This window comes from Prinia subflava, chromosome 9 (genome assembly GCF_021018805.1).
Source record: "Prinia subflava isolate CZ2003 ecotype Zambia chromosome 9, Cam_Psub_1.2, whole genome shotgun sequence".
Classification (NCBI taxonomy): Eukaryota; Metazoa; Chordata; class Aves; order Passeriformes; family Cisticolidae; genus Prinia; species Prinia subflava.
The window spans coordinates 29,216,141-29,242,945 of NC_086255.1; the positions used below are offsets into that span (position 1 = coordinate 29,216,141).

The following is a 26,805-nucleotide window of genomic DNA, read 5'->3' on the forward strand; positions in this document are numbered from 1 at the left end:
CGCCCCGCGCGCCCCCGCGCCCGCGGACCGCCGCCCGCGCCCCGGCACGTGCCGCTGCGCGCCCATCGCCGCCGCCGCGCCCCCCTCCCCCTGCGCTGCCTGTTCCGGCCGAGCCGCGTCCCTCCGCGCAGCGCCATGAATATTGATGTGTTTATATAATCGATAACCCACTTTCCATCCCTTCCCGGGGAACGGCGCTAAATAAATTAGGGACGCGCCGCCCGCCCTCCGCGGCCGCCGGGGGGGCGGCAGGGGGGCGCAGCCCCCGCCGGGCGCTCCGCGGTGCCGGGGGTGGGAGCGGGATCGGGCGGTGGGAGCGGGCGGTCCCGCCGGGCGCGCGCGGACGAGCAGCGCCCCTCGCGCCGCAGGAAATGGTCTTTATATTAGACATATACGGGCAGGTCCTGTCAGATCCGCAGCGCTCCCGCCCGCCCTTTCGGCCCCCCAAAAATCGCCGAGCGCGGGCAGGGGCCCCGCCGCCGCCCCGCCGCCTCCGCGCCGCCTCCCCGAGGCCGACCGCCGCCCCGCGGCATTTTTGCCGGGCCGGGGCGGGCGTCGGGGGCCCGGCCGGCGTCGGGTGGCGCCGGCGGCGGGACGCGGCGGGGCGGCGGCGGGGCGGCGGAGCGGGGGGCGGGCGACGGGGGGGGGGCGTCGCCGCGCGCGGCGGAGCGGGAGGCGGCGGCGGCGGCGGGGCGGCGCGGGGGCGGCGGCGGCGGGGGCCGGCGGGCGGCGGGGCCGGCTTCGCCCTGCCAGGACCTGCCGGGCTCCATTCACGCCAACAAGTTTGGGAGAATGTTGAGTTCAATCGCGCCGGAGCCGCGATGGAGCGCAGCGCACTGCAGGTACCGCGCCGCCCCGCGCCCCCGCCCCGCCCCGCGCCCCCCGCCGCCGCGGAGCCCCCTCCCTCCCTCCCGCGCTCCCCTCCCGCCGCCCTCTTCCTCCTCCTGCCCCTGCGCGGCGCGGCGCGGCGCGGAGCCGGCGCTGATGCCGCTGCCGTGTTGTTGTTCCCCGCAGTGGGTCGGCGCCCCGTGCGGCTCGCACGGCCCCTACGTCTTCTACAGGGCGTTCCGCTTCCAGCGCCACGGCGGCGGCCGGGCGCGGGTCCTCTCCCTCGGCGACTTCTTCTTCGTGCGGTGCCGCGCGGAGGAGCCCGCCTGCATCGCGGAGCTGCAGCTGCTCTGGGAGGAGCGCACCAGCCGGCAACTTCTCTCCAGCGCCAAACTTTATTTTCTCCCCGAGGACACCCCCCAGGGCAGGACCAGTGACCATGGCGAGGTGGTAATCGCGGCGCCGGCCCCCCCTTCCCCCGCGCCCGTCCCCACCTGCATGCCCCGGCTCGGCTCCCCCCTGCCCTTGCTCCCCCCACCCGCGTCCCCCTCCCCGCCGTGCGTGGCGGGGCATCGCGGAGGGGCCGCGCCGTCGGGGCGCACCGGTGCGCGCTGACCGGGAACTTGTGCGGGCGGGGGGAGGGAGGGAGGGGGTCGGGGTGCGGGGCGGCCCCGGCCCGGCGGGCAGCGGAGTGTGTGCGGGGCTCGCCCTGTCCTTCTCCTGCTTCATTAACAAAAATCCCAAAAAACAACCAAAAAAATCCATCCCTCCCCCCCAAAAAACATAAACAAAAAAATCCCCCAAAACAAAACACACGGAAAAGCGGAGGGGAAAAAAAACACGTTGGGGGGGATTTCGATATTGTTCGGGCTTTTTTTAAGTATTCGATATGTTTAAGAGGGCGGAAATTACGAAATGGAGGGAGATCAAACGCTCTCATGCTGGCAGGGACGTGTTGAATAAAGTGATAAATGACAGGTACGGGAATAATACATTCAAATAACTTGCAGATATGCCTGGGCGTATTTCGGAGCCGCCGCGCTCCCGGCGCAAACGCGCTGCGCTCCGGCACCCTCCGCCGGCGGCCGCGCAGCCCGGGATGGGGCCGCGCCGCCCCGCCCCAGCCCCGGGCCCTCCCGTTATCTGCTTTTCAAATTCATCGCTTCAGTCCGTGCTCTGGGGCGGGGGACGGGTGAGGTACCCGGGCAGGGGGCTACCAGGATGGAGAGGGCTCCCGAGAGGGGCTGGAGACCCGGCGGGAGGGGGACCGAGATGTTTTGGGGGAACTTGTGGCGATGCCGAGGGGGTGGGTCCAAGGGGGGCTGTCCGCAGGGGCTGTTTGGGGAGGCACGCGTGGCTGTGGGGGCCGCGTAGCCGTGTGCCCGCACACACGCGTACGCAGCCGAAACGCGTTTCGGAGCCGCCTTCGCTCGCTGCCACCTCTTCACTTTAATTTTCTGTGCGTGCCGCTGAGATAAGGGAGCCTTTTCCTAAGAATCAGGGAGATGACAGTGAGCAATGGATGCTCTGAAATTGCCCGTGGTGACTATTTAAAACTGTGCCTCTGCGTGTCTCGTGCGTGTGTAAAATGAAAGATATTTGGAAGGGAGGGGGGTGGGGAAAGGGACACAAATCATTTTAATACGCCTTAATGATCAGCTCATGTTACTGTGGTAGGAACATCAGAGAAAATTAATCCTACCATTACGAGTAAAACACTGCTCCGGTACGAGAGTTCTCAGCTGCGTGTACCTTCCTAATAATACGCACAATTTTATTTATTTTTACATGCAAACACCGCTAGTAATTAGCCATGTGATTATACTTGTGCATTTCATTGCGGCTTTAACTGATGTCATTCTGCATTATTCAACCATATGAAAACAATTTTCAATTAAGATAATGGCACGCCTTGAAATTATGCAAATGCCGGCCGTATTGTGTCGAATAATTATGACAAATGTAAAGCAGGTAAAAAGTTTCCTAATGCAGTTGTGTTTTACACCCCGGTGATGTCATTTCCCCTCTGGCCTAAGTTAGTCATTCATTAGCAGAGTAGCAGCAGCAGCAACAGCAACAGCTCTGAGTGATACTTCTCTGGCAGGGAGCCTACAGAAACCGGCACTGAGAGCCAGGGCCTAGAGAGGGCAACATAACACTCCCATTAAGAAATGTACTTTGTTTTCACTTACTCCATTAACTTGTTTATAGACATTGGAATGATTTTTTATGATCGATTTTTAATAGTTTGGGGGAATCCGAGCAGAGCTCGGTGATGTGCAGGCAGCAGAGAGACAAAAGGCTGGGTGCTGGCTGGCTGGGGGGAACTGCTCTGGTCAGGGCGCAGGGGCGGCTGCTTCCCCTTGGCACCCCGAGGTCCCAGTCCCTTCAGTAAATGACATCCATACTGGTCCCTAGAGGGGCAGCAGGGCTGCCTCTGGGATCACAGGGCTTCCTAACTCTGGACTGGGCTCCTTCTGCAGGAGGAGATGGCTCGCAAGTCAGATGCAGCTTACAGCCATCAGAAGGGACCTAATTTGTGGTGTGGGACTGCTGATGGGATAAAACACCTCATCTCGCATTCGGGGAGTAGGGATGGGGCGAGCCAGTGCTTAAGCACGTATTGTAAATCTGCAGGGTCCAAGGCACAGGGTGACAGGGGTGCTCGCTGTCACTGAAATTGCTGGGGAGGGGAGCAAGTGGCTGAAAGGCAGGCTCGTGATCGTGCCCACCAGAGATTTGGGTACTGTCTCCAGCAGCTACCTGCGCTAGCGGCGTGATTAATAGAAGCAGCTGGCTGCCTCTTTTCCATAATAGCAGCACTGACACTATGACAATATTCAGCTAGTGGCTGTGAGGAGGGAGGAGAAGCAAGGAGGGATGTAGTGCTTCTGTTACTCAGAAATTTCTGATGGCGTATTTTATCTGATTGCCAAATGTTTGAGCTAATCAGCAATAAGTGTAAATACAAGTCTTTTTATAGCTAGCTGAATTCATCATCCAGATTGAAATATAACCCCAACTGCTGCTAAAACCGGATATTTCCATGCACTGCCCCGATCCAGGGAAGGTTCAAGCCCAGGTGTGCTTCTGCTTCAGTACCCTTCTCTCTACCCACCTAAGGCTCAGCATCCCCATTTACCACAGTGGAGAAACTCCTTTCAATGCCAGGAGCTGTCCAGAGACTGTTTCGCGGGAGTCTCAGTGGATGGTGAATGTGGGACAGGGCTGCTCACATGCAGCAGGTACAGGTGCTTCTGGCCCTGGGACAGCTCTAGCATCACACTCAGACTGGGGAGCTTGCTGCACAGGAACAGTAGGGATGCTTTGTAAGAGCCACTGGGCCTGTGAGGCCGCTGTTAGGTGAGCTTGAAGAGTTTTGTGCTACTCCACTGAAAACTTTGTTGCTGCTTTTAAAACGCTGCGGCCTGGGCACACTGCTTCCCACCTCACCATTAAGCCCGAGCACTGCAACAGGTACAACACTGGCCAGAGAGTGAGAGCAGCCTTTTCTCTCTTCCCTCCAGCAGGGAAGAAGTGATTCTCCTCCATCCCTCCAGGGCCATTGCCAAAACAGTCTTTTGCTGGAGGAGGTCACCACCTTGCCTTGATTTTCCCATTCACTCTGGTCTGGTGCAGTCCCCTGCATGGGTTGGGAAGACCCCCTTGATGGCGGGTGCCTCACACGGGCCAGAACAGGATGCTTGGAGGTCTATGAAGATCCAGAGGGAGTGCCTTTAAGGGCACCCCACTGTGTTTGAAACAGTTTCATGGACTGTGTGTGGAAAGCAGCCCCCAGATTTGCTGTCACCCACATGTGGGAAGCTGTGTGCTGTCAGAAAGCGCCTGCCCAGTCCCCTGGTGCAGTGCCCTGCTCCTGTGGCATTCAGGGGGCATGAGGTGGGCTCACCCTCCAGCCCACAGGGTCTTGGCCAAACCCTCCTCCAGCTCATTTACTTCTCTCTGCTCCAAGGGGTGGTGTGGGGTTGCGGAATGACTGACCTTTGCAAAAGCAGTTGTAGAGCAAAATGCTTGTTAGTGCCTCGTGCTTTCATGTTTTTAAAGGTGTTGGCATTAATTAGACTAGGCTTAAAAATCTATTTCAAAGCTGATACTCATTAAATCCAGGGGTGGTATTTGATGTGATGCATACAATTCCTAAAAAACCCTAAACAAGCAACTAATTCATCTTGCATGGTGTGACATTCCCTGCATTGCCCTGCATCGTGGTGAAAGCTGCTTCCACTGAGGCTGGACTGTCAGTGGGGATCTGCCTTTGCTTCATTCATCAGCAGCAAAGTTTACTACGGACTCAAGTTGATTTCATCTCTTCTCCCAAACTGGGGATCTGATGCAATGTTTTTCGCCTTGCAAATAATCCTTACTCATGCAAGTAATTTACATGAGTAAGCGTTGCTCATACAGAGGAGAGGAGAGAGATAGTTTCCTGTAATTATTTCCCTAGAAGTATTTTGCATTTTCAGACTAATTGGGGGAAAGGAAAAAAAAGAAGTCACTCCATAAATGTGTGTCATTTATAATTGCAGAAGAGATTCTTCTAGAAAGTTAAGGGAGTCAGTGGGTTTTTTCTCTCTTCGTTTCAGGGTAGATGCTGACAGCATCTCTCAAAAGCCTGGTTCATTTTGTAGGGGCTCTCTCCACTTGCAGGGGTCTTACCCAGTGCAAAAAGGTAGCATGGGTTGGCCCAGGCGTAGTGTCTTATTTCAACAGTGCTTTATTGCCACCCCCCTAGAAAAATGTGCTACTCCCTTTGCACAGAAATAGATTTTGGTTTTTTCACAGACGTAGGAATCCGTACACTCTTATTTGAAATGAGAATAGCCCCGTTCCAGTCTCCACGGTGTGTGCCTTATGCTCGTATCTGTCAACACTGGTAATGGCAACGCGTTTCAAACATGCAGATTATGATTATTAAAGGGTGCTTTAAAAATCATGCTAATAGCATCAATCTCCAATGTACACTTGCTCAAATTAATTCAGCTTTGGAAATCAGGCACACTGTAATAGCAGTGTTAGAGAAATGGCATTTGTCATAAAATATCGTGGGTTTGGTAATTGCATATCCACTCTGTATATTTTTATCTCTCTCGCCACCAGTAGCATATGCTGGCAAAGGAAGGAGAGGGCAATGATATTACTCAGAGGAGCCACATGTTGCTAGCCATTAGCCAGCAGTCTGGAATATTTGGTCATTTAAGGCAGATTCCTTAAAAAAAAAAAAAACAAACAAAAGAAACTTTTTATTTTATTTCCTTTCTTCTTTCCCTCCCCTTCCCTGTGCATTCAGATTGTAAAATACACCCACTGCTTTCCAGAGTTGCTGTTCCCAGTCTGATCAGTGGCACTAAACATTAAACTCTTGTCTTTGGAGAATAATAGGCCTCACATGGTACACCCTCAAGCATGTTGAGATACTGTGCAGGCTGTAAAATAAAAATGTTCTAATTGTGTCTTTTAAATAAGCATAGGAGTGAATTAATTAGACTATATTTTGTCTTTAGTTGCTTAGTTACACAATAGTATTCCTAAGCGCAAGTAAGATAAATTGGCTCTTTTTGTGCTGCTTGTCCCTTAATCATAATTACTGTATTGCTCAGGAGAGTAACGCATACATAGATTTTGCATTTTTAATAATATTCAAACAATATGCGAATGATATAGAAAGTATGTTCTGATTCAAGCTTTCGTATGCTTTTATTTGGGAAGAAGTTCTACTGCTGTGGGAGCAATATTTGCATTAGTTGCTCAGAGATGTAGTTCTGGGAAATACATAATTGAAATATTCTTGCAATGCTTGTTCTAGCCCTTTCATTCGCATTCAAAATAACAATGCCTTAAGTCTCGGAGCAGTCATCCACTCTTGATTTAAGAGCTTTTTCTCTTTGTGTGCGTGTGTGTGTTTGTGCGTGTGCAGTGTGGGTTCACACCCAGCGTTAACCCTGCACAGCCTAGACGCTCGCGTGATTCATGGTGTTGTATCAAGTTGAGCTTTTTATTTGTAGCTAAAATGCAGTCAGAAGGTCAGATGAACATCGGCATTTTATGGCATTAATCCAATGACCTTAATGCTTGGCAGGCGTCCATGTTTCTATGCGAAGGTGCCAGGGTTATAGATAATAAAAGAGTTTGTTTTCATTTTCTGGATATTTTAATCTTTCTCTGCAAAGCGGAGCCTCAGATTTGGGGGACTTGGGGCTACTCCCAGGGGCCAAAACTTTAATGTCTTGCTGGGTTGTTGAACGCTAGCTGCTAATGATGGGCAGATTGATACAGATACTGAACAATGGAAGGTTCTGGCAAGAAACCCCCTAGACATGCTCAGTGGATGTATGTGAAAATTGGCTCTATTGTTCTGCTGTATGAAAAGCAAGTAAATTATTTACAGATATTTGCTAATTAAAGCACATATTGTTTTACCAGCACAATAGAACACAATATAACAAAAGACAAAAGAATAAGCTTGCATAATTTAAACCTGCTAATGCCATGTACTCCTTGTTAAGAAAAAATATAATTATGTAATCTATGAGGAAAGCTTCTTGTACTGTAACTGTAGTAGGCAAAATTAGGAATGAATTACTTGTCAACTTGCCTAAACTAAAACAGCTCTTTGAGATCTGTGAGCTATCTGACGGGAAAACATTTTGACTGAAGCCTATTTTCTATTTGGTCAGAACTTCTATCTGCAATGACAGATATAAATTCAATTTGAACCTCTGGCTGCTAGTGGGAGGAGGGAGAAAAATACACCCCGGTCACAAAAGAGGAGGCTCTCAGTAGAAATGTCATGTCTAACTGCTCACAGCCATCCCTCTGTGCACCCCATCTCCACCCCACTTCTGGCCCCCATGTCCCGGTACCCCAAAAAGTATCCCACAGAGACATGGTGGTGTTCTGCCCCAGGTCATTTTGCGCGTCTCGCTTTGGAATTACTGAGTCATGTGGAAAATGCTGCTTGCTAATACAAAGGAAAGCAAAAGCCGTAGGACTTCACGTGCTTCAGCCATGTCCTTTAACTTGGTGTTTTCTCTTGGTTTTGGACTCTGGCAGAAGGGATGAACACATCAGTGTGAGTTGCAGACAGCTCTGTTCAGCTGTGCTTAGGCTGGGGAAATACCTGTCACCTGAATTTAACAAGATCATTATAGCCCTTTAAAGTAATTAGGAAAGGATTAACAGATGAAAGGTTTTGCCTTGGCCTCTTTAAAATTCTCTGGTGTGCCAGATAAATTCCTGATCTGTGTGTGTTTCCCTTCTCAGGGCTCTCCCCGTAGGTTCACGGGTGGAGAGCAGTGTCTCTGTAGGTCCCTGTGTGTAGTCACTCCAGGGAGCAGATCCAGATCCTGGTGGCCAGCTGTGCCACAAATCCTTTGGAACACCTCTGTCTGCCCTGGGCTAGGGCGTGCATGAGGAGATGGCACCAAATGAGGCACTCTGAGCAGGGTCAGGGCAGAGAAAGCTGCCCCTGCCTGTGCCAAGCTCTGGAACCCCTGGGGAGGCTGCCCTGTCATTCAGTGATCCCACCTGGCAGAGCTGTGCTCCGGTCCCCAGTCTGCAGCATGTTACAGGGGTTCTGCTGGAAGAACAGGGGAGTGGATGGCAGGAGAGTCCTTGGTGTGCCCTGCAGGGGAGGCTGAACAGGGCACATCCCAGAGCCAGGCCTTTCCCACAATGCAGCCAGTTTTTTAGCCAGTTTGTGGTCCTGCAGTCTTAAAAACTTCTGTGTATATTCCCAGCCCACCGCTGGCAGCAGGGAGACAGGACCTTTCTACTCTAGAGGAAATGTCTGAGAGCAAATCAGTCCTGTACAAATGCTCTCTGCCTGTTTAGAGCTGGATATGGTCCCTGAAAGAAGTGCTGCCTTTAGGAGATGCTTCTGGAGACTTGGGTTCAGGTTCCTGTGTGACTTTAGGTGAGTGGGTTAGGGCTGAATTGAGATGACTACCCTGATAGTATCTGTATGGCAGAGAAGAGCTCTGGACTAAAGACTGTGATCAGGACCTTTTGTTTTGACTGTGCTGTTAGATAAAGCTGATGGTACTTCCCTCAAACACCCAGGTAAATGCCTTCCTGCAGAGAGGTGCTTATTGCCAGCAAGCCTCCTCCTTCCCTTCTGCCTGTCTGCCACATGACCTGCTGCTCCTCAAGGGGGTCTAGAGCAGGGAGCTCCTGAGTTGAGCACTGCCTTGTTACATACTCATGGTACAGGAAGGTCCTTTTCACTTGAATTGCAAAAACCCTAAAATATACGTGGGGTCGTGGGGTGTAAAACTAGCCCAGAATAAGAGAGGCCATTATGCCCAAATGAAATAACAGTTCTGTTATCCACGGTGAATGCAGTCCATAAGAGTCACACTGTATTTTTTGCTCCTGTGGATGAATGTGTTTTCATCATCGATGTACTGGGTTGTAAAATATTCATCCCTGACTATCTACAGTGCTAAAGATTTCAGGGAAATGGCTTGAAGATGTTTTCTAATGCAAATCATACTGATCATATAAACGACATGCAGTGTCTCCTGTAATTATCAGCAGGAGTTTTTACAGTACATCTCCATGTTAGGAGACAGCCAAGCAGGTGTTTGACTCGCTCATGCCCTCCAGAATTCCTTAAATGACCTCTGGAAGTACTGGAGTGAAAACAGTCTCAGCCAACGTCAAAATTTTGAGATATCTCAGTTGCTGTAATTCTTTTAAGGCTACCTCAATGTCTCTAAAATATAAATCTTTCCTAGTTATTGGCAATGAGTGAGGAGTTGTGACGTACCATATGTGGGTGTGCAGTCAAGATGTACGACCTCCCTGTGCTGCCCTGTGACTCCCTGCCTTGTAAGAGTTAATATTTCTTCTAAAAAATAATTATCTGCTTTAAACTATTATAACTACCTGACCTGTTTCCCTGAATATAAGTATTTCAACCATCTGCTGAGTCAGGCAATATAGCATACTGTGCTTTCACGAGGCTGTGATGGTTGCTTAGACAACAGTGACATAATATTTAAGCATAATGGCTCTCGAGAAGATGCTGTCCTCTTCTCCCTGGATGACTTCTCTGGAAATGCAAATCCAGTATGTTCTTTAAAAAACAAGAGACGAGTGAAAAGGGTTTGTATCACCATCTTTCTTAACCATCTCCCCATTTTCTACTTGATAGGTGAAAGAATTATACTTTCCTTAGAATCTGTCTTGTAAGACATGTTAAAATTACAGGCTGACTAGATAACCATTTTTATAGAAGCAGCTAAAAAAGTGCCTCTTTCTATAGTCACTGCTTATTTCAAGATTTAGACAATATTGTGGCTGAGACCATTGATCCATTGGAGACCACTGACCAATTGGTCAGGTTCACCTGATAAATCTCATTCCTGAGCAGAGTTAAAATCCATGCTGCTTGTTGTCTCCTTGCTGTAGCAGGAAAAAATGGTAATTAAAGACTTAACTGTGCAATGGAGACCTCATAAACATATCACTTCAGAGCATAGCTAATACATGATGAGTTGATTTTGTATAGATAGAGATATATATGCACTGTTTGCGACGTGGGTGGTTTTTCATGTTTACACAGAGATATAATTATGAATGACATGAAGGTTATACAGCAGATTTCTTTAATCTTCTAAAGGTTTGTTAGTCGTGTGTCACCGTGTGCCTGGTTTTTATTTTTTCAACATCTGTATTCCTTTGTCATCCTGTTGAAGGATTTTCTCTGGAAGGGCTGCAGCAGTTGATAGTGGTTGGTACCAAACTGGTTCAGGGGCTCCTGTGGCTGGCAGATCCCAGAGCAGTTTTTGTTGTGACACAGGGCTTAACTAAAAAGAGGGACCCTTTTGTCACCTGCTGCTCAAAAGCCCCCCCAAACACCACAGTAGTTTGGGGCTGAAAGGTTGCATAGGAAGGCACGTAGCAATTCCAGAGCTGGTGAGATGGTTGGGTGAGCTCTGTTTGGTGGTGTGGCGGAAGGGTGGATGCCCTCTGTGTCAGCAGAGTGCCCAGATGTGTGAGGACAGCCCCGCTGGAGCTGTCTGTGGCGCGGGCTCCTCAGGGAGCAGAGACCGGAGCCGCTGTGTGGGGTGGCAGTGTTTGATGGGCACCGGGGTGGGAATGCGCTGCAGCTGTGGGATCCGCAGGGCTGCACTCTCATTGCAGTGTTTGAGGAGTTGGGAAGAATGTGGGCAGTTCTGTGTGAGTTGGGTCAAAAGTGAGTGGTGAGGGAAGGGAGCAGGTCTGTCCAGCCCTGCTGTGTGACAGGCAGGGCCACCCAAGGCAGGCTCTGAAACGCTTCAGGTGATTTTTCCGTTTCCCGCCTAAAAGCGAACTAGGCCGCGTTCCCCTGCGCCGCTGTGGGGATCGCTGGCGGTACAAGGGCAGGGCAGGAATTTGGGGGCCAGCCTGGTGCCCTTAGGGACAGGGACTTGGGGGCCAGCCTGGGGTGCCCCACGTACCCTTAGGGACGTAGCTGCTGCAGAGGTGACCAGCTGTCCTTGGGGACAAAGCTGGTGTGGAGGTGACCGGGTGGCTCTGACAAGGGGCCATCAGCTGTGGAGGGAGGTTTAGCCCAGAGTTCTTGTCACAGCACAGGGACAGCGAGGACTCCTTCTGTATTTTGTATTTGTGCTGGGCTGCTCCCTGGTGCCATCGTGGGCACCCCTCTGCACTCAGTGGCTGCATTTGGGGACTCGGTGATGTTTTGTGGGGGGCTGAGGGGGGGCACAGAGTGGCCTTTTTGCTGTGTCTTTCCTTCCCTGGCCCCTCACAGCAGTGTGGGGGTGCTGAGCAGCCCCTGTTCCCGTGGCTGGATGTGCTGCTGCCACAGGACACTCCTGGCTGAGGTGTGCTTTTCCCCAGCTCCCCAAAAGCTTCCCTTCTCCTGCCTCTGCAGTTCCCCCTCCGTGGCAGCCTGGGCACAGCGCACAGCACCGCTTCACCCTGGGTACAGTAGGACCTCTTTTTTTTGGGTTTTGTTGTTGTTTTGCTTTGTTTTTTTAAATTCCTTTTTTTTCCTCCTGTGTACACATCATGTGCATGTGTGCGAAGGTTTTATTCTCAAAAACAAGTTTATTCATTGATGATGTAATAGTGATTGTACTTTTCTTTTGGTTAATAAATTGTCTGCTCAGCTTACTTTGTATGCCAGCCAAAATTAGTCATACCAGTTCTTGGAAAGGATATGAAGAAACTAGTAATTGAAATCATAATCATTTGATCATGAGAGCTATTTGGAAAATAATATTTTAACCAGAAGCATGTCTGATCTCCAAGTCAGGTTTTTGTTGTTTTTTGGGGATTTTTTTAAACTGCTGCTAAGTAGATTTCTCTCGTATGGAATATTAGAAATTGTGTAGTAGCTGGTGATGGTATTCAGCATCCTAAGAGAGGACTTCATGCAGAAATTGCTGAGACTGTCTGCAGGCAGGCTGATATTTATATATATGTATTATTTTTTTTCCATCCTGACATTTAATAATCACTATGTAATAGCTATAAAATGCATAGCAACTACAGCTTTTTTATTTCAAGTGGATGGTGTAATGAAATTGGGTGAAACCATCCATTGAAATTGTACTTTGTAGTACCCAGTGCTTGTTTACAAAGTATTGACGTTTGTCATAAACAGAGATTTAGAGCATCACTGTTATTGTTTGTTGTTTGGTGGAGGCTCTTATGCTGTGCAGCGATAAAGGAAAAGATTTTATTACAAGCTTGCTTAGCATATAAACATGCTGTTCACTTCTGACCAAATATTTGTTATTGCACTAAATGTAATGAAGGTGCCTGCTTATAAAACAGTTCTGTATTATATAAGGAAGAGTGGAATATCAGATCTGTTTTTTTACGAGAATTCAGGTTTTGTATTGTGTGCAACTTGTCACAATAAAGCTGCTTTTTTTTTTTCCATTGAGCAGTATTTTATTTCCTGAGGAATGTGTTCAGTGGACAAAAAAACAACACACAGAGAGAATCAATCGTGCTTTTCCCTTTGTTTAATAACTCAAAGAATTTCTCTCTCCATTGCAAATACTTATGTTTATTTGAGAGAAAAATTGGATTCTGGTTTATTTATTTCAAGAACCTGTAACCTAATTTAGTGTTAGAAATGTGTGGTGTGCAAGGTGTGGTGTACAGCCAGCTCTCGTTACAACATAAATTATTTCTGCTGTTTTAACAAAAAAATCTGGAGTGTATCTTGCTGGATCTGTAGGTTTGTTTGTTTATTTTTGAGGCTTTCTTCATCCCTTCCTCACTGGAGTCAGCTGTAAAACATTCTGCTTATTCACCATGACTGAGAGGAGTTGTTTCCTGGAAGGTTAAAATCCACCAATTAGGACTGTTTAATTTGAGTGTATGTTCTGGAGGCTAAACTAAGTTTAAGTGCTCTTCTTAGAATGTATGTTTTAGAAGGGGAAAAAAAAATTACAGTTCTGATCTTGAAAAAGGTTTTAAGAAACATGAGAATGTGCAAGTTTCTTTTGGTGGGAAGCACATTTATGTAGTATTTCTTTTGGGATTACATCACAGTTTTATTTAATTCTAAGGACAAAAGTTAAATTCAATATTTGTGTATAAGCCAAGGGAAAATGTACCATAAACATAGGATTTTTCTGGTGAGTCAGAGTTCCAAGAATCTGAGATTTACTTAGTCCATTTATTTCAGGACTAACTATAACCATTAGTCATCCAGCCATGAATTTTTACATTTGCAGCTAATTGTACCTAAAAAGCAAACTTTCCCTCAAGGCTTTGGGTTATACAGAATGTGATTTGGCAACCTGCATTTCAAATGCCTTTTAGGATTGTTGCCCTGGTCCTAGAAATTGTCCTTGGATCATGTGTATTTGCTTCAAGTAAACAACTAATATTTCCACTTAGGTGGCAAGAGGAATAAATTAGGCGCTAGCTGTTCTGTGATACAGAAAAATTACTCAGCCTGCAGCAAGATAGGCTTTTGCAGGAGTCAGGGCAGGATGATATTACTGGTTTCTCAGTCATCAGGGAGCCCAGAGTGACATGTTGTGTTCTCATCTGATCACTTCTTGCAGGATGAAGTTATTGCTGTTTCAGAAAAAGTTACTGTGAAGCTCGAGGACTTGGCAAAATGGGCGCAGTCCGATTTCTCCAAGTGGAAGTGTGGTTTCCGGGCTGAGCCGGTCCAGCCCATGGATGTGGGGAAAAATGGGCAGAAAGAGGCCTTGACAAGATACAGACAATCCACCCTGAACAGTGGCTTGAACTTCAAAGATATTCTGAAGGAAAAGGCTGACCTTGGTGAGTATCTCTTACTTTCTCTTGTGGGAAGGGGCCTGTGGGAGAGCGCCTTTTGAATAGAGATGAGCCTGATCCTGCCATGCCATTGCAGATTCCCAAGGTATGTCTGAGCCTGGGGCAGAGGTGTGGTGATGAGATAGCTGTGTGGGATGAGTGGTGGCAGTGAGCTCATCTCCAACTCCTTGCAGAGTGGCGTGGGTAACACTGTGAGACCTGTCTGCATGGCCCCAGGCACTAGGCTCAAACCCTGAAGATGTGCATAATTGTCACAGGCTCTCCCTGCGGCTCTGCAGGCTGGAGGATCAGGTCAGAGCTGTACACTGAGGGGAGAGGAGGCTGACATGGCTTCCTGAGGCCTCCTGTGACAGGCAGGGATGAGCCAAGGCCTTCCATTTCTCATGTCCCATCTTCCAGAAGCTCAGAGGTGCTCCTGTTGCTTGTCCTGACTGTGCAGTTGGCTCTGTGTCCCTTCCATGGTGTTTTCTTTGCCAGTTTTATGTTGCTGGCAGATGTTGCACCGCGAGTGCCCCACTGTTGTCTCCACACATGGACCTGTGCTTTCTTCCTGTTTGTTTTCAGAAAGGGAGTTGCTAGCTCTGCTGCTTTGGATGTTTGCAGACAGGCTTGCAGCTGTGGGGCTGCTTTGCTGCACAGGCACTCACACCTATGAGACCTGTGGTGGCTTTCCAGGTCCAAGGGAGATGGGTCTCCTGTGGGTAGGCGTGCCTGCTTGTGGTGTTAGGACCTGGCACGTGTAACAGCTGTCAGAGATGGCACTTTGAAGTGCACACCAGGGACATTTGTCTCTCCTGCCAAATTTTAATAAATATTCCATGTTTGAAGAGCATCAAGTTTAGGCCATAATGTGTGAAAAGGTAAGAAATTACAAGCTAAGCCTGACACATTTGAGGACAAGCTTTTGTATCTATGTGAGCAGGAGTGCAGGGCCAAGTTCAGTTGTGTAGTGTCATGACTGGGTTGGCATCAAAGCCAAGTTATGTGAAGCTGAAGATCTGTCTTGGAAGATTTGTCTTCTGCATCTAATTTTTCTGATCTTATCAAATGGTGAAGTGGTTATGTCAATCTCACATTTTACCATTAGCTATGTAGGTTGGAAGATTAAAGTATAATTGGAAGTTGATCTTGTTTTTACTGCATGTCCAGGAAAAAAATAAGCCATGCAATTCTTTCTCTCTTTGCTTTTTTCTGTGGTTTCTTCTAGTTCATAATTACATGCAGCAATTTTCTCTGCTGTTGCCCTGGTATCTTCTTTATGCACTAGATTTATTTGCATTTGTTTGTTGTGTCACAAGAATCTTAATGTTTTTCAGACAGAACTTTTGTGTGCTAATGTTTTCTTGTTTTTGTTTTCAACAAACAAAAAAAATCCTTGTGGTAAGTTATGAAATTGCTATTATCTACCCTAGGAGCCAGAGAAAATTATCTTTAAGCCCAAAGCTTATAGTTGCATGTTAAGCCTTTCAAAGTAGGGGTTATACTGAAAATGCTCGTGGAATGCAAACTATATGGTATAATTTTGATAACCCCACATTCTGATGTTGCTCATTTTCAGTTGGTGGCTCTGGCTTTATTGTTGGGTTGGGGTTTTTTTCAGTAGAAAAGGGAATTTTGGCTAATGTTTGGTTATGACTGCTTTCATCTTCATAATGACTGGTTGACAGGAGTGAAACCAAAGGTTCACAAAGACCCATAGCTGCCTAGATAGATTGATATAGACAATTGATCCAGCCTATTAAGGGAATCAAAGAAATTTCCTAGATCTAGTATTGAGGTGATTTTTTTTTACCATTTGAAAGAGCCAAGAATTTAATCCTATTTTGCTTCCTGCATCTGACATAAAAATTCAGAGCGGTGATCTTTGAAGCTTGTGCAGCAGCCCTAGTTGGTGTCCTGTAGGCAGCCCATGAGCTCTGGTGTTTGTATGTCTCATCTGTGGCATTGAGCACCAACGGGACGAAGAGGATTTACTTCTCTCATTCTGAGGGGTTGGTCAGGGCTGACTTTGCTCAGGGGGTTGTCGTGCCCTAGCTGGAAGCAAAGGCAGGAGCGAGATGTGCGGTGTCCCAGGCGTTTGAGCTGCTGGCGTTGTCTCCTCTCTGCTGTCAGTGGCAGCTTTACTGCCTGCTAGGACGTGTGCCCACAGAGCTTTTCCAACACTCAGTGTCTCACCAACAGAGCAGTGACCAAAAGATTCATCAGCAGTAATTTCTGCAGCAGGTCTCCAGCACAGTGGGATGGGGTGGTCTTCCTCTTACAATAGGGTTGTATACTGTAAAAGGGACACAGCGCGCTGTCACGCAAAGGTCTCTCACATGATGCTGCTGTTTAACCCTGGCTGGAGATGAGGAAGTTGCTGAACCAGGTGTTGAAAAGGCCTAGATAAACAACATGATCTCCTGGACTCCTTTTTTCCTATGAAATGGCATGTTTCCATTACAGAAAAATCCCATAGAGTGAGTAGATGCTGCAGCTTTTCCTACTAGATGTTTTTGGATCAAGTTCTAGAAGGTAATAGGAAATTATACCCCTACCAAAGAGCTCAAAAAACTTTACAGGAGAAACAAAATCAGTTTTCACCCACTATCCAGAAGTGGCGAGGAGTGAAGTAACCCGGATGAAATGAAAACATGGCTGATAGAGAAGCAGAGAAGTGTCACTGTGCAAATATACTTAATTAAACACGTTGCTGCTGGGAGCAGGGCAGCTTCAAACAACAACCAGGCAGTGTGAGGCCTCATGTGAGCCGTGTACACCCTGTGCCATGTGTTCAGTGGCTCTTGCTTAGCCAAAACTAAGGCAACACCTGGTTAATCCACAACCAGTAGAAACCATGAACCTATAAATGAAAGTCGACCCTAAGTCAAGCAAGGTACTCGTGTCTCCTTTTTTGTTCTCTCTTTCTTCTCTTTTGTTCTCATCCCTCTTTTATCTTTTTTTTTCTTCTTTCTTTTCTCTCTTTCTTTTCACCTTTCTTTTCTGCAGAAACTGTTGGTTGGGGTTTTTTTTCTGTAAAATGCTGTTGTTTTTATCACTAGTGAATTATGCAGAACTTTTCCTTAGGACTGTATTAAATAAAAGATCTCGCAATAGCATTTTTTTGTGTGAGCTTCGAGATTTCAGCCTGAAAAATGATTTTTAAGAATTATTTCTTTCTGCCTGTTGAGATATTTATGTTATACATTCTGTCCCTTTCTACAAATATGTCAATACTGAATGCTAGCAGTTTATGTATTAAGACTATTTATAGCTTTCTGAATATTTCTTTCAAATGTTGAGGAAAAATAAAGAGTAACAACAATGCAGCATATAAAAATAGAGTTGCTCAGGAATGTATTATTCATAATGAACATGAGAACCTGTTTTTCCAGAAGAATTGGTCTGATAAAATCATTCACTGCTGAGGCCGCTAGTTATTTATTTTTGTCTTTAGAATTATTTAGGGAATTTTTCTTTGTAATAAATGGACTTGTGTACCCTTATTTGGTAAACCAGTGGGAAGTCACCAAATGAGGAATTATTTCATTTTACAAAATGTTTAACAACTAAGCAATGTAAACACTATCGGTTAAATATGGCAAAGTTGCATATTTGTATTCCTTGGGCTATAGTTCGAAAAGAATTCAAATTATTTTATATAACATTGCTTCTTAGAGACTTCCTTTAAGTGAAGTATGAAAGCTGCAGTGTAAGCTTTATTGGCCTATAAATATGTCATTATAGTTGGACTACATTTATATGCTTTGGATTGTTGTTTAAGCCAAGAAAATATGTCTCTACAGGTTGACTTTTTATTGAAACCCTTTGAGGCATACAACAGAATGTATTTTAGGCCAAGGTTATTAAAACAGCATTTTCATTTTTGCTGCAGACTCATTGTCAATTATGCTGCCACAAACTGTCTGTGGATAGGCAGTTATGAATGGTTTCATCTCTAAACGTGTCTTTAGAAAAAGAAATAAAAGATAGAGGAGTCAGAGCTGAAATTGAGAGAAGAGACTGAGGGAAAAATGACTGATATAAGTGTTCACCGGCCCTGTTGGTTTGGGTTAGGCTGGGCTGCAGAGCTGCCTGGCTCTGGCCATGAAACAAATGGCCCCTGTGCCTGTGCTGGGCCAGGAGGTGCCTGCCACAGCCAGGCAGTCTGCGACCCTCTGCCTCTGGCGTGACACAGGTCTGGGTTTGGTCCCCAAGCTGGCATTGCTGCTCTGTTTATCCATCCTGTGCATCATTCCAAAATGAGCGGCTAAGGCTCCTGCACTGGCAGGGTTAGTAATGGGATGAGCAGGTGCTGGCGGACTGAAGGGGTTTTGCTGCACTAATTTGTTTGTTCAGGTCCAACAAGGGGAAACCCAAAGAAAATTTAGCAGTGAGTCTTGTCCTGTCTTTCATTCCCCACAGTCATGCGTTTGAGGGTATAAAATCAGGGTCTTTGTTCCCTGTGAAACCCAGGAAAATCGGCTACTGCCCCTAGCTGAGGTGTATATTCTAGCAGTCTCACTTTTCCAGTCTGGAGGTGGTTTTCCAGCAGTTGTTTCCTACTTCTCTTGGAGCAGCTCCTTTGAACTCTCCAGAGGAGCTTGCTGGGCAGAGCTGGGTGCTGCAGGACTGGGTCACCCTCTTGTTTTCTCATCTGTACCAGTCTCATAATTTGCATATCTTCACTCGGAAGATTGCAGTTCCTTGCTGGATCTTGTTGCCACACAGATTGGCTGATCCACAGCAGACTGCAGTGAGTTTGGAAGAAGAGGCAGAGTAGGGGTGAGCTGTCTTTTCAGAAGGTGCCCAGCGCACGGTTCCCAGCCCTGGTGGGCTCTGGGCTGTCGTGTGGCCCTTCCCGTTTCCCTTGCCGGTGGCCTTCCAGCAGGAGTGACTTCACCAGATGAAGATTATCAAGTTATAACATAGTCAAGCTGTGACATTATCAAACCTGATCATCTGCGGCTGTAGCGTGTTCAGACACTTGTGGTGCCTTCTGATCTGACGCTGACTCTCCTTTTTCATTGTTTGTCGCGTGCTGCCCAGTTCAGGCTCACCTGCATCACTTGATGCAATAATTTTCTGACCAACTAATTGTTAGCTATTTAGAGTATGGCCACTTTGCATACTTTGTGCCTGAGTCATGCCTCTCTTCCCCTCCCATTCTTCTCTGCCTGGACTCTTTGCCTCTTCTTGTGCCTTCCTGTCCCCATTGCCCTAGCTGAATGCCATTCTGATCTTGATAAAGCTCCTGTAAGTGTCCCATTATCCCATTTTCCCCTCTCTGCCCTTGTGCACTATATGTTGTTTTTTGTCTTGTGGGTCAGAGTGACCTCTCTAACTCATTTTAACCAGCCCAGTTGATACAGTTCTTTTGCCGTAGATGAGGCTATTACATGACTCGTCTGTTGTGCTCCATGGAGCCTGAATGGAGAAGGATGGCTCCCTTGGGAAAAAAGAGGCTGTGGCCTGGCTTTTTGTTCTGTGTTTGCTCAGCTTATAGCACATGCCAGCACCGCTGCAGCAGCACAAGAACACCAGCAGGCTGTGGAGCAGGAAGCTCTGTTGGGGTGACTGTTCAGAGAAGCAGGAAGGCTTCATTTGGTTCAACACCTTTAGATTTAATTACTGCTTACCTTTGGTGTTAACATGTTTGGAATCAGAGATGACCTGAGCAGACAGAGAGAGATAAATATTTGTTTTATTTTCGATCAACCAGTTGGTTTAACAAATGCTTGTTGGCTTCAGTTGTTGGCTGCCTTTTAAGTGCTGAAAGGTGGTGCAGTTGTTAAGTCCAGTGTACTTCCAGTAATTCAGTCCTGGAGATGACCCTGTCTTCAGCAGCATTTTGGGGCTCTCCCTGCTCAGTTGCCCTTCTTTCCTGAGCCACTGCTGCTCTCCTCTGCATCTTCCTTCACCTCCCTGGAAGGAGGTTGATGGAGTCCTTCCAAGGTTGTCTGTCCTTCCTGAGGCCACCTGTTTGCCTGAGCAGTGCTGGGATGTTTTAAGTGCTGTTAATTTCTTCCTTTCCCTGGGGAGAGCCTACTTCATTACAAAGGAAGTGTATGAGGGTGACAGAAACATTTTAATATACAGCACTGGCTATGGAAGCCTTTCACTCACCACTGGATTGTGTTGAGCCTCATCTATTTGTGATTTTTGAAAGGAGTTTTAAACCTGCACACCTCAAACTTCAAGCATGCCTTATCAAAGAGATTTGGATTTCTTATCAAGCTTTGACCCACCTTTTAGCTTTTATAAAAAGGGAGTAAGAGCATCACCCCTGGAAATTGAGGATGCGAGTATTTTGTTCTTAGAAATGTGGAAGCTTTGCTGAGAAATGTAAAAATCCCAGGTAACTTCCCTCTTGGTAGCCCCTTACTCACAGTGGCTGTTCACCACCCACCCTGTTCCTGCAGCAGGAACAAGCTAACATGATTATCAGAATTGTGCTGATAGCAGTTGTCACAGTGTCAGCATTTTCAATTATGTATGGGTATGACAGGGCACTTTGCTGTTCGTGTAGAGCACTGCCATTTGCAATTGTAGTTCTGGTCTATTCAGAAACATCAGAGAAGGAATCACTGCTGCAAACCAAGAGGAGGAAGAGTTAAATTTTACTGCCTGTGAAGCTACAGAACTGCCCCACGTTCTTTTAAAGTTGAAGTTGCAGCAGTTGGCACCATCAATAAGAGTTTTGTTGCAGCCTCTGGCTGGAACAGCATAGCCTACATAATTACAAAATAAGCAGATAAAAAAATAAGGACCATTCACAGACAGTGTCAAAGCAGCCAGTGTGGGATAGTGTCCCTTTAAAAATGTTTTATGGCTTTTTTTATTTTTGTCTGTTTTTAGCACCGGGATTGACCTTGCCAGGCTGTGTAATAATCCACATGTGTCTGCTCTCCAGGATTTTTTCCCTTCTAGTCACTGTTGGATCTTGCATTTAATTCTTACTGACCATGGGTTTTTGTTCCAGTAACTGGAAACGTTTGTGTCCTGGTGCAGTGCTGCTGTGCTCCGAATCTGACTTTATCTCAGTGGATGATTTTTTCCTTTTTTTTCTTTTTTAATCATTGATTTAGAGGGTGCTGTTTTCCTCCCCAGCCTTCTCTCTGTCTTCCATTCCTGCCCATATTGGTTTTGGGTCCCAGGGGGGCCCAGTTTGGGATGTCTGTTGGTTTGTGTTGCTGCCCTTGCCTTGCCCAGCACCATGGAAGGAGGTGATCAGTGGTCCCCTCTGTGTGCCATGGTTGCTGGCTAGATGTGGTGATCCCTCATAGATCACCAGTGCCTTTTTTTTTTCTGCATTATATCCTTTTCACACAGCCAGCCAAAATTTTGCTGAGTACCAAGATCTGTAAACCCAACACCTCTGTAATGTTGTGGTATAGCTGGGTGGGCACCAAGGACATCTCTTTTTCCTGGCTGGCTGCTTTCCTGTGCTGTGATTCTGTGCTGCTGGAGCCCAGAGTCCTGCGGTCATCTTTGACTCTGTCTGCACAGCAGCCCATGCTGCCCTGTGACCTGTGCAGCCGTGCTGAGGTGCTCAGGCTCTTCTGTGGATGCTGCTGATACCATGGCCAGATCTGGGTTTCATTTCCCATGTAGAAGGAAGGAGAAAATCCAGACCAGATTTATTCACCACCTGCCTTCCAAGTCTTCTTGAGTTGTTCTTTATTACTCCCATGCCCAGAAAGGCAACTGGCCCTTTGTTTATAGCCACAGACTGGCTTCTCATTATCTGTTTGCCTAAGCATCCCAGTCTGGTTCTCACTGTGTTGTTGCAGAAAGGCCAGTACTTTTTCTCTGAGATAAAATATTCATCTTCTTATAGATAACCTGTCTTGTGTTATGGGAGATTGTCAGAAAGAACATCCTTGTGCATCTGGACTTGAAGGTGGAGACTTGCTTTTTATTCCTTTTCTCTTCTTTCTGTGAAATTGTTGGGTAGGACAGAGGCACACAGGAGCAAAAGCTGTCAGTGAATGGCCATGTCAGCACTTACGGAGATCTCAGCAACAGCAGGTGGTAGCCCCTCAGCTTGCCCAGGTGGACCTCTGCTTGGGCAAGCAAGGGAAGGTGGGAGGTGGGAACACAAGAAAGAAAAGGTTGTTGGACAAGATTGTGGGAAGGGGCTTGGCTAAAGCAGCTGAGTGGGCAGTAGCAAATGTGCCTCCCCAGCCCAGGGATCTCCTCAGCCTGTGTATCACCTTTGTGAGCACCAAGAGGGGCTCTGTGGGTACACGGGGGAAGACTGGTTCTGGCAGCTTTGCCTTTGTTAACCGAGTTTTAAGAGTCTCGGTATCAATTCTGACTGCTTAATCCCTTTTGGTTAATTTGGGTCATGCTTGTCTTCACTGGCCTGGTGATCCTTGTGTGATGAGAGCACTGATAGGTGAGGACGTTTGGGAAGGGAACGGTTAAACCGAGTGTGTGTATAAACTGGAGTGTGGTTTGTGGGAGTGAGTGATAAAGAAAGCATATATTTAAAAACTGTAACAGCATGAATTGTAACTTACTGGGTAGGTTTTGTATTAGGGAACCTTGTGCCATAACCTTTATTTACTTCATTTAGTAAAATCTGTACCGTGTAAAGTAAGTTCCTCCTTAATATTACTGCTAATAATAATTTGCTTGTAAAAATGAATCCTCAGCATTTCAAACCTTCAGCATGAGTCTGTCTTGCTCTGTAACATTGTGAAGGGCAAATAGTTAATGGCATAAAGAAGCTTTCGTTAGTGATAGGTAATGTGTATGATTTTAGCAGGAGTATATTTTAGCAGCTTGTGAAAAATTAAGGTGAATTTTTACATCTGTGCTGTGCTGCATAGTTGATATATGTAGAAGCTGAAATTCAAAATAAGCTTCTAGGAGAGCCCACATTTGATTTTCCTAAACATTTAAATATATGTATCACACCCTCATTTTAAGATGCCGGTTAATGACTTTATGAGCATGTTGGCAGCCAGAGCATTACATGTGGTTTGAGAAATGTGTCTGGATATGCTTGGTAAGCAGTATTGTTCTGACAGTGTACTAAAGGCCATCTTCAATTTGACTGTGCTCTACTTTGTTATGCTGTGAAAGAAAAAGATAATTCAGCAGAGCTGAATTGTGCTGTCGGCTGGAGACGCCACACTTCAGAATACAAATATTACTAGGGATAAATGAATCATTAAAAGAACAGTAGCATAAAATATCTGATGAATGAACTGCAGGAGTCTGTGCTGGAATAAATTTAGCATTCACGGACAGTACCATAATATGTGAAATAATAGTATCAGTTCTACATTCAGATGCCAGAAACATTTATGGACCCAGAATAATTGTGAATTACAAGGCTATAAATACATAGAGGGGATTTGGTGATATCATAATAAACCATGAGAAATTCGCTAGGCTGGTTTCTAATGTTACCAGAACCTTGAGATATATTTACAACCTTGTTCACACTCCTGCAGTTTTAGGGGGCAATTCTCCTCTCTCAACACGTTCGTCATTCCCATTAGTGCCAAGGGGAGTTATGCATGTGTGTCATGAATGGAATAGATCCCCACACAATTCAAGGATCCTGTAACGAATATCTCATTTAAGAAAAAGGTGGGAAACAGTGACTCTTGTCCTCCTCCTCCATGTTGCCCCACATCCTGTGGTCGAGGCTCATGAAGGGAATATAGGTAAAGGAGGACAAAGTTGCTGCTGTGCTCTTGAACGTTTTATCCACAGCTGCTTCATTTCTTTCACTTTTTATTACTGAGAAACAAAACAACCAAAGCCCAGATGTTCTGGTCCCAGGTTTCTTTAAAGTGCAGGCTAGCGCATTTTAAAAGCCTGTTGAAAATATGCGGGGAAGGCTGGGATCATCAGCCTGTCCTCCAGAAGGAGGCTTCATTGTTGTGATACCAGATCCATGCCCAATAAGAATGATTGATTAGGAACTGGGGCTGAGCCTGACGTGCTACTCCAGAGCATGTTCAGCTTTCAGCATGTCCCACAGCACCTGTGTGTAGTTCAGCCAGGTGTCCCCTGCCTTGCTGAGTGGGGGTGGTGACAGCCTCTGCAGGAACTTGGTGTCATTCACACATCCCAATATTGGGTGGATCACAGCCCGGTGCTTCAGGACTCCTCCCCTCCCAGCGTGTTCCCCCAGCCAGCTGTGCCATGTTACTGGCCTCATCCTTTTCATTGGCAAAATACACACGTGCAGTGTGGTGCAGAGCAAGTCTGCTCAGTGATCCCACATTCCTTAGGGTTGCAGGAAGTGTGACTGACCAAGCTGCAGTCTTTCTGCTCGTCCCTTTCCTGGCTCTACATCCAGGCCTGCCAGGGGAGCACTGGTGGTATTCACAGTGGGAAGGGTTTGTGACTTCATTTATGTCCTTCCACGTGGTTCCTGTTTTACTTTTTGAGTCTTGGTGGACTCACCCTCTGTCAGTAGGTGAATCACATCCTTGAGATATATCGTGGACCTTCCATCCTTGTCAGCTGATGAAACAAAGAGAAAATAATTATGGGAACAAAAAAATAACAGCAGTGAGGTGGCCATCAGCAAGAGGGGTGTCCTTGGCAGCCTTGTAGGTGATTTGTAGGCTTTTCTGTATCAGTGATAGGTCCTCACCCAGTTAGTCACTGAACCTCGCTTTGCTTTGATCACTGCCAGTTTATTTGTCTTTCTCTCTTGAATTCAACCATGCTTTTTGCTATGGCAAGGTCATGGGATTATTGATTATTTGTTTTTTGTTAATTACTAGTGACTTTAACTTGATATTCTTTGCAATATCTGTGTGAGCTCTTCTGGCAAACCCAGTAGACAGGGTATAATGCAATCTTAATGCATGTTTTTCTCTTTAATTATTGTGAAACCACAGTCTCCAGTTTCTTTCACACTGAGTATTTCCAAATTAAAAGCTTTGTGGGATGAAAAATTAAATGAGAAGTTACTATAAAAATCTATTTCAAGAATCTCAAATGCTTTAGCTCCATCTTTATTTTTAGTTTTCTTACTGCCTGAATGACCCTTACTTGTGGCAGTGTTGGTCGCTATGCCCTTTCAGTCTTGTTGCACAGAGAAAATAGATTGAAAAGTCCTTCTAGGCTTGTGTTTTTAATCCTGTGTTCAGATACATAAAAATGTGGCCCTGTAAGTTCTGTGGTACAGTAAAAAAATAAATAAACCAACCCAAATAATTTTGGCAGTTCAAACGCAGAAACTAAAAATAATTTAATCTGCAGTGTGAACATAGTTTCATATTTATACTAGCATCTGGCCTCAGGAATTGAATACTCCATTCTTTAAATAGCTTCACTCTGGCTCTTGAATGCTTTGTGACTAGAACATTACCCTACAGTCATACACCTTGTTTACATATTTCTGTTAAAAGGCAAAAGAACTTACAGTACTTCAAAACATTGGTACAAGCTGCCTCCTCCCCTCTCGCCTTGGAAAAGAGAAGTTAAAAAGAAAAAAAAGTGCAAGTGGTCTGAAAGTGCATTTTATATTTAGTTCTCTCAGTTTGCTACTGGGTACATATTTTACTGTCATTTGTATGAAAAACTGGAAGAAAAATTTTCCAAAGAAAATGTGTGCCTTTCCAGATGCCCAATATAAGTCAAACATGAATTTATGTACACTTTATTTGTCTGTTTGTTTTCAATTTGGCAAGTGTCTTTGTCTTCACAAACACTTTGCCTAGAGACACTGGCTGGGTTTTTTTTCTTACCTGTGTGGTAGAAGTAAATATCCAGGTCTCTGCAAAGGAAAAATAGATCAGAATAATGATCCATTCAGAAAAAAAATCATAATAATGTAATAAAATGGTAACCACTATAAACAGGAGGCTAATGATTAGCTTCTTACAGTCTTTAGGGACAAAGTATCTTTTTATAGTTTTATGATCCTTGCCCAGCCTGACTTTAGGAGGAATTGTATTTTCAGATTTATATATTTGTAACTTCAGCTGAGCTTTACAAATTTAGTAGATCCCTATTTAGTGTCTCTTGGTGAATGTAAGTCCAGCCTAATATTCTTACTGCTATTTTTTCATTCACATGTCTTGAGGTGAACCCAGGAGCAGAAGAGAAAATATCCCATTTTTAAACCTTAATCCAGAATCCATTCGAATGAGTCACTAAAACAAAATCATAGTGGTTTGGCCAAAAAAGGCTTCATGTCCAAAGGGAACGTTCCTTAAAATGCTGGCGCAGTTCCCACAGTGTTTCTTGAGTGCGTTTTAGATGTTGCCTGTGTGCTATTGTAAAACATCAAAGGTTAGATGCTGCACTTTGGTGTGTGGGAGGCTGCGGGTATTTCGGTGGCCTGGTCAGTTTGAATGAAGGCAGGGGGTGTCCCTTGGGAGCTGCTCGGCTCCCTCAGCTGCCTGTGCTGTCCTTCCTGTGGAGGAGCCTTCCAGCTCAGGTAGGGAGAGCATTTCTCTTTCTTGTGGTAACTCTTCCATGCTGCACTACAGGCTTAGGCTTGCTGCTGTGGTGTTCAGAAACATCCTGCAGCAGTGTGAGAGGCAGGGAAATCAGGCCCTGTCTGCCTTTGTGGAAAACTTTGGAGAGTAAGTTGTTTTGTTTTGTCTGCCCAGCTATTAGAGCCCTCAATAGGAAAGAGGCTCCAGGATAATCATCCCACTTGGGTTTTGGGAGGTCAGTGCTCATTTCTGTAGGTTTCAGACTAGCCTGGGACAC

General features: G+C 46.2%; 1 protein-coding gene across 3 annotated transcripts in view; it reads left to right on the forward strand.

Annotated features, from left to right (window-relative positions):
* The first annotated feature begins 694 nt into the window (after nucleotides 1-694).
* ARID5B (AT-rich interaction domain 5B) overlaps nucleotides 695-26,805 on the forward strand; it is a 117,756-nt gene continuing 91,645 nt past the window's right edge. Inside the window, exons 1-3 of one of the 3 annotated variants that reach the window (XM_063406113.1) lie at nucleotides 695-842; nucleotides 1,015-1,275; nucleotides 13,887-14,112. In XM_063406113.1, coding sequence (XP_063262183.1) covers nucleotides 822-842; nucleotides 1,015-1,275; nucleotides 13,887-14,112 — 508 coding nt within the window. In that variant the 5' untranslated portion in view covers nucleotides 695-821. Of the gene's footprint in view, nucleotides 843-925; nucleotides 1,276-13,886; nucleotides 14,113-26,805 lie in introns of those variants that run through there. The other 2 variants (XM_063406112.1, XM_063406114.1) reach the window with 2 other exon arrangements.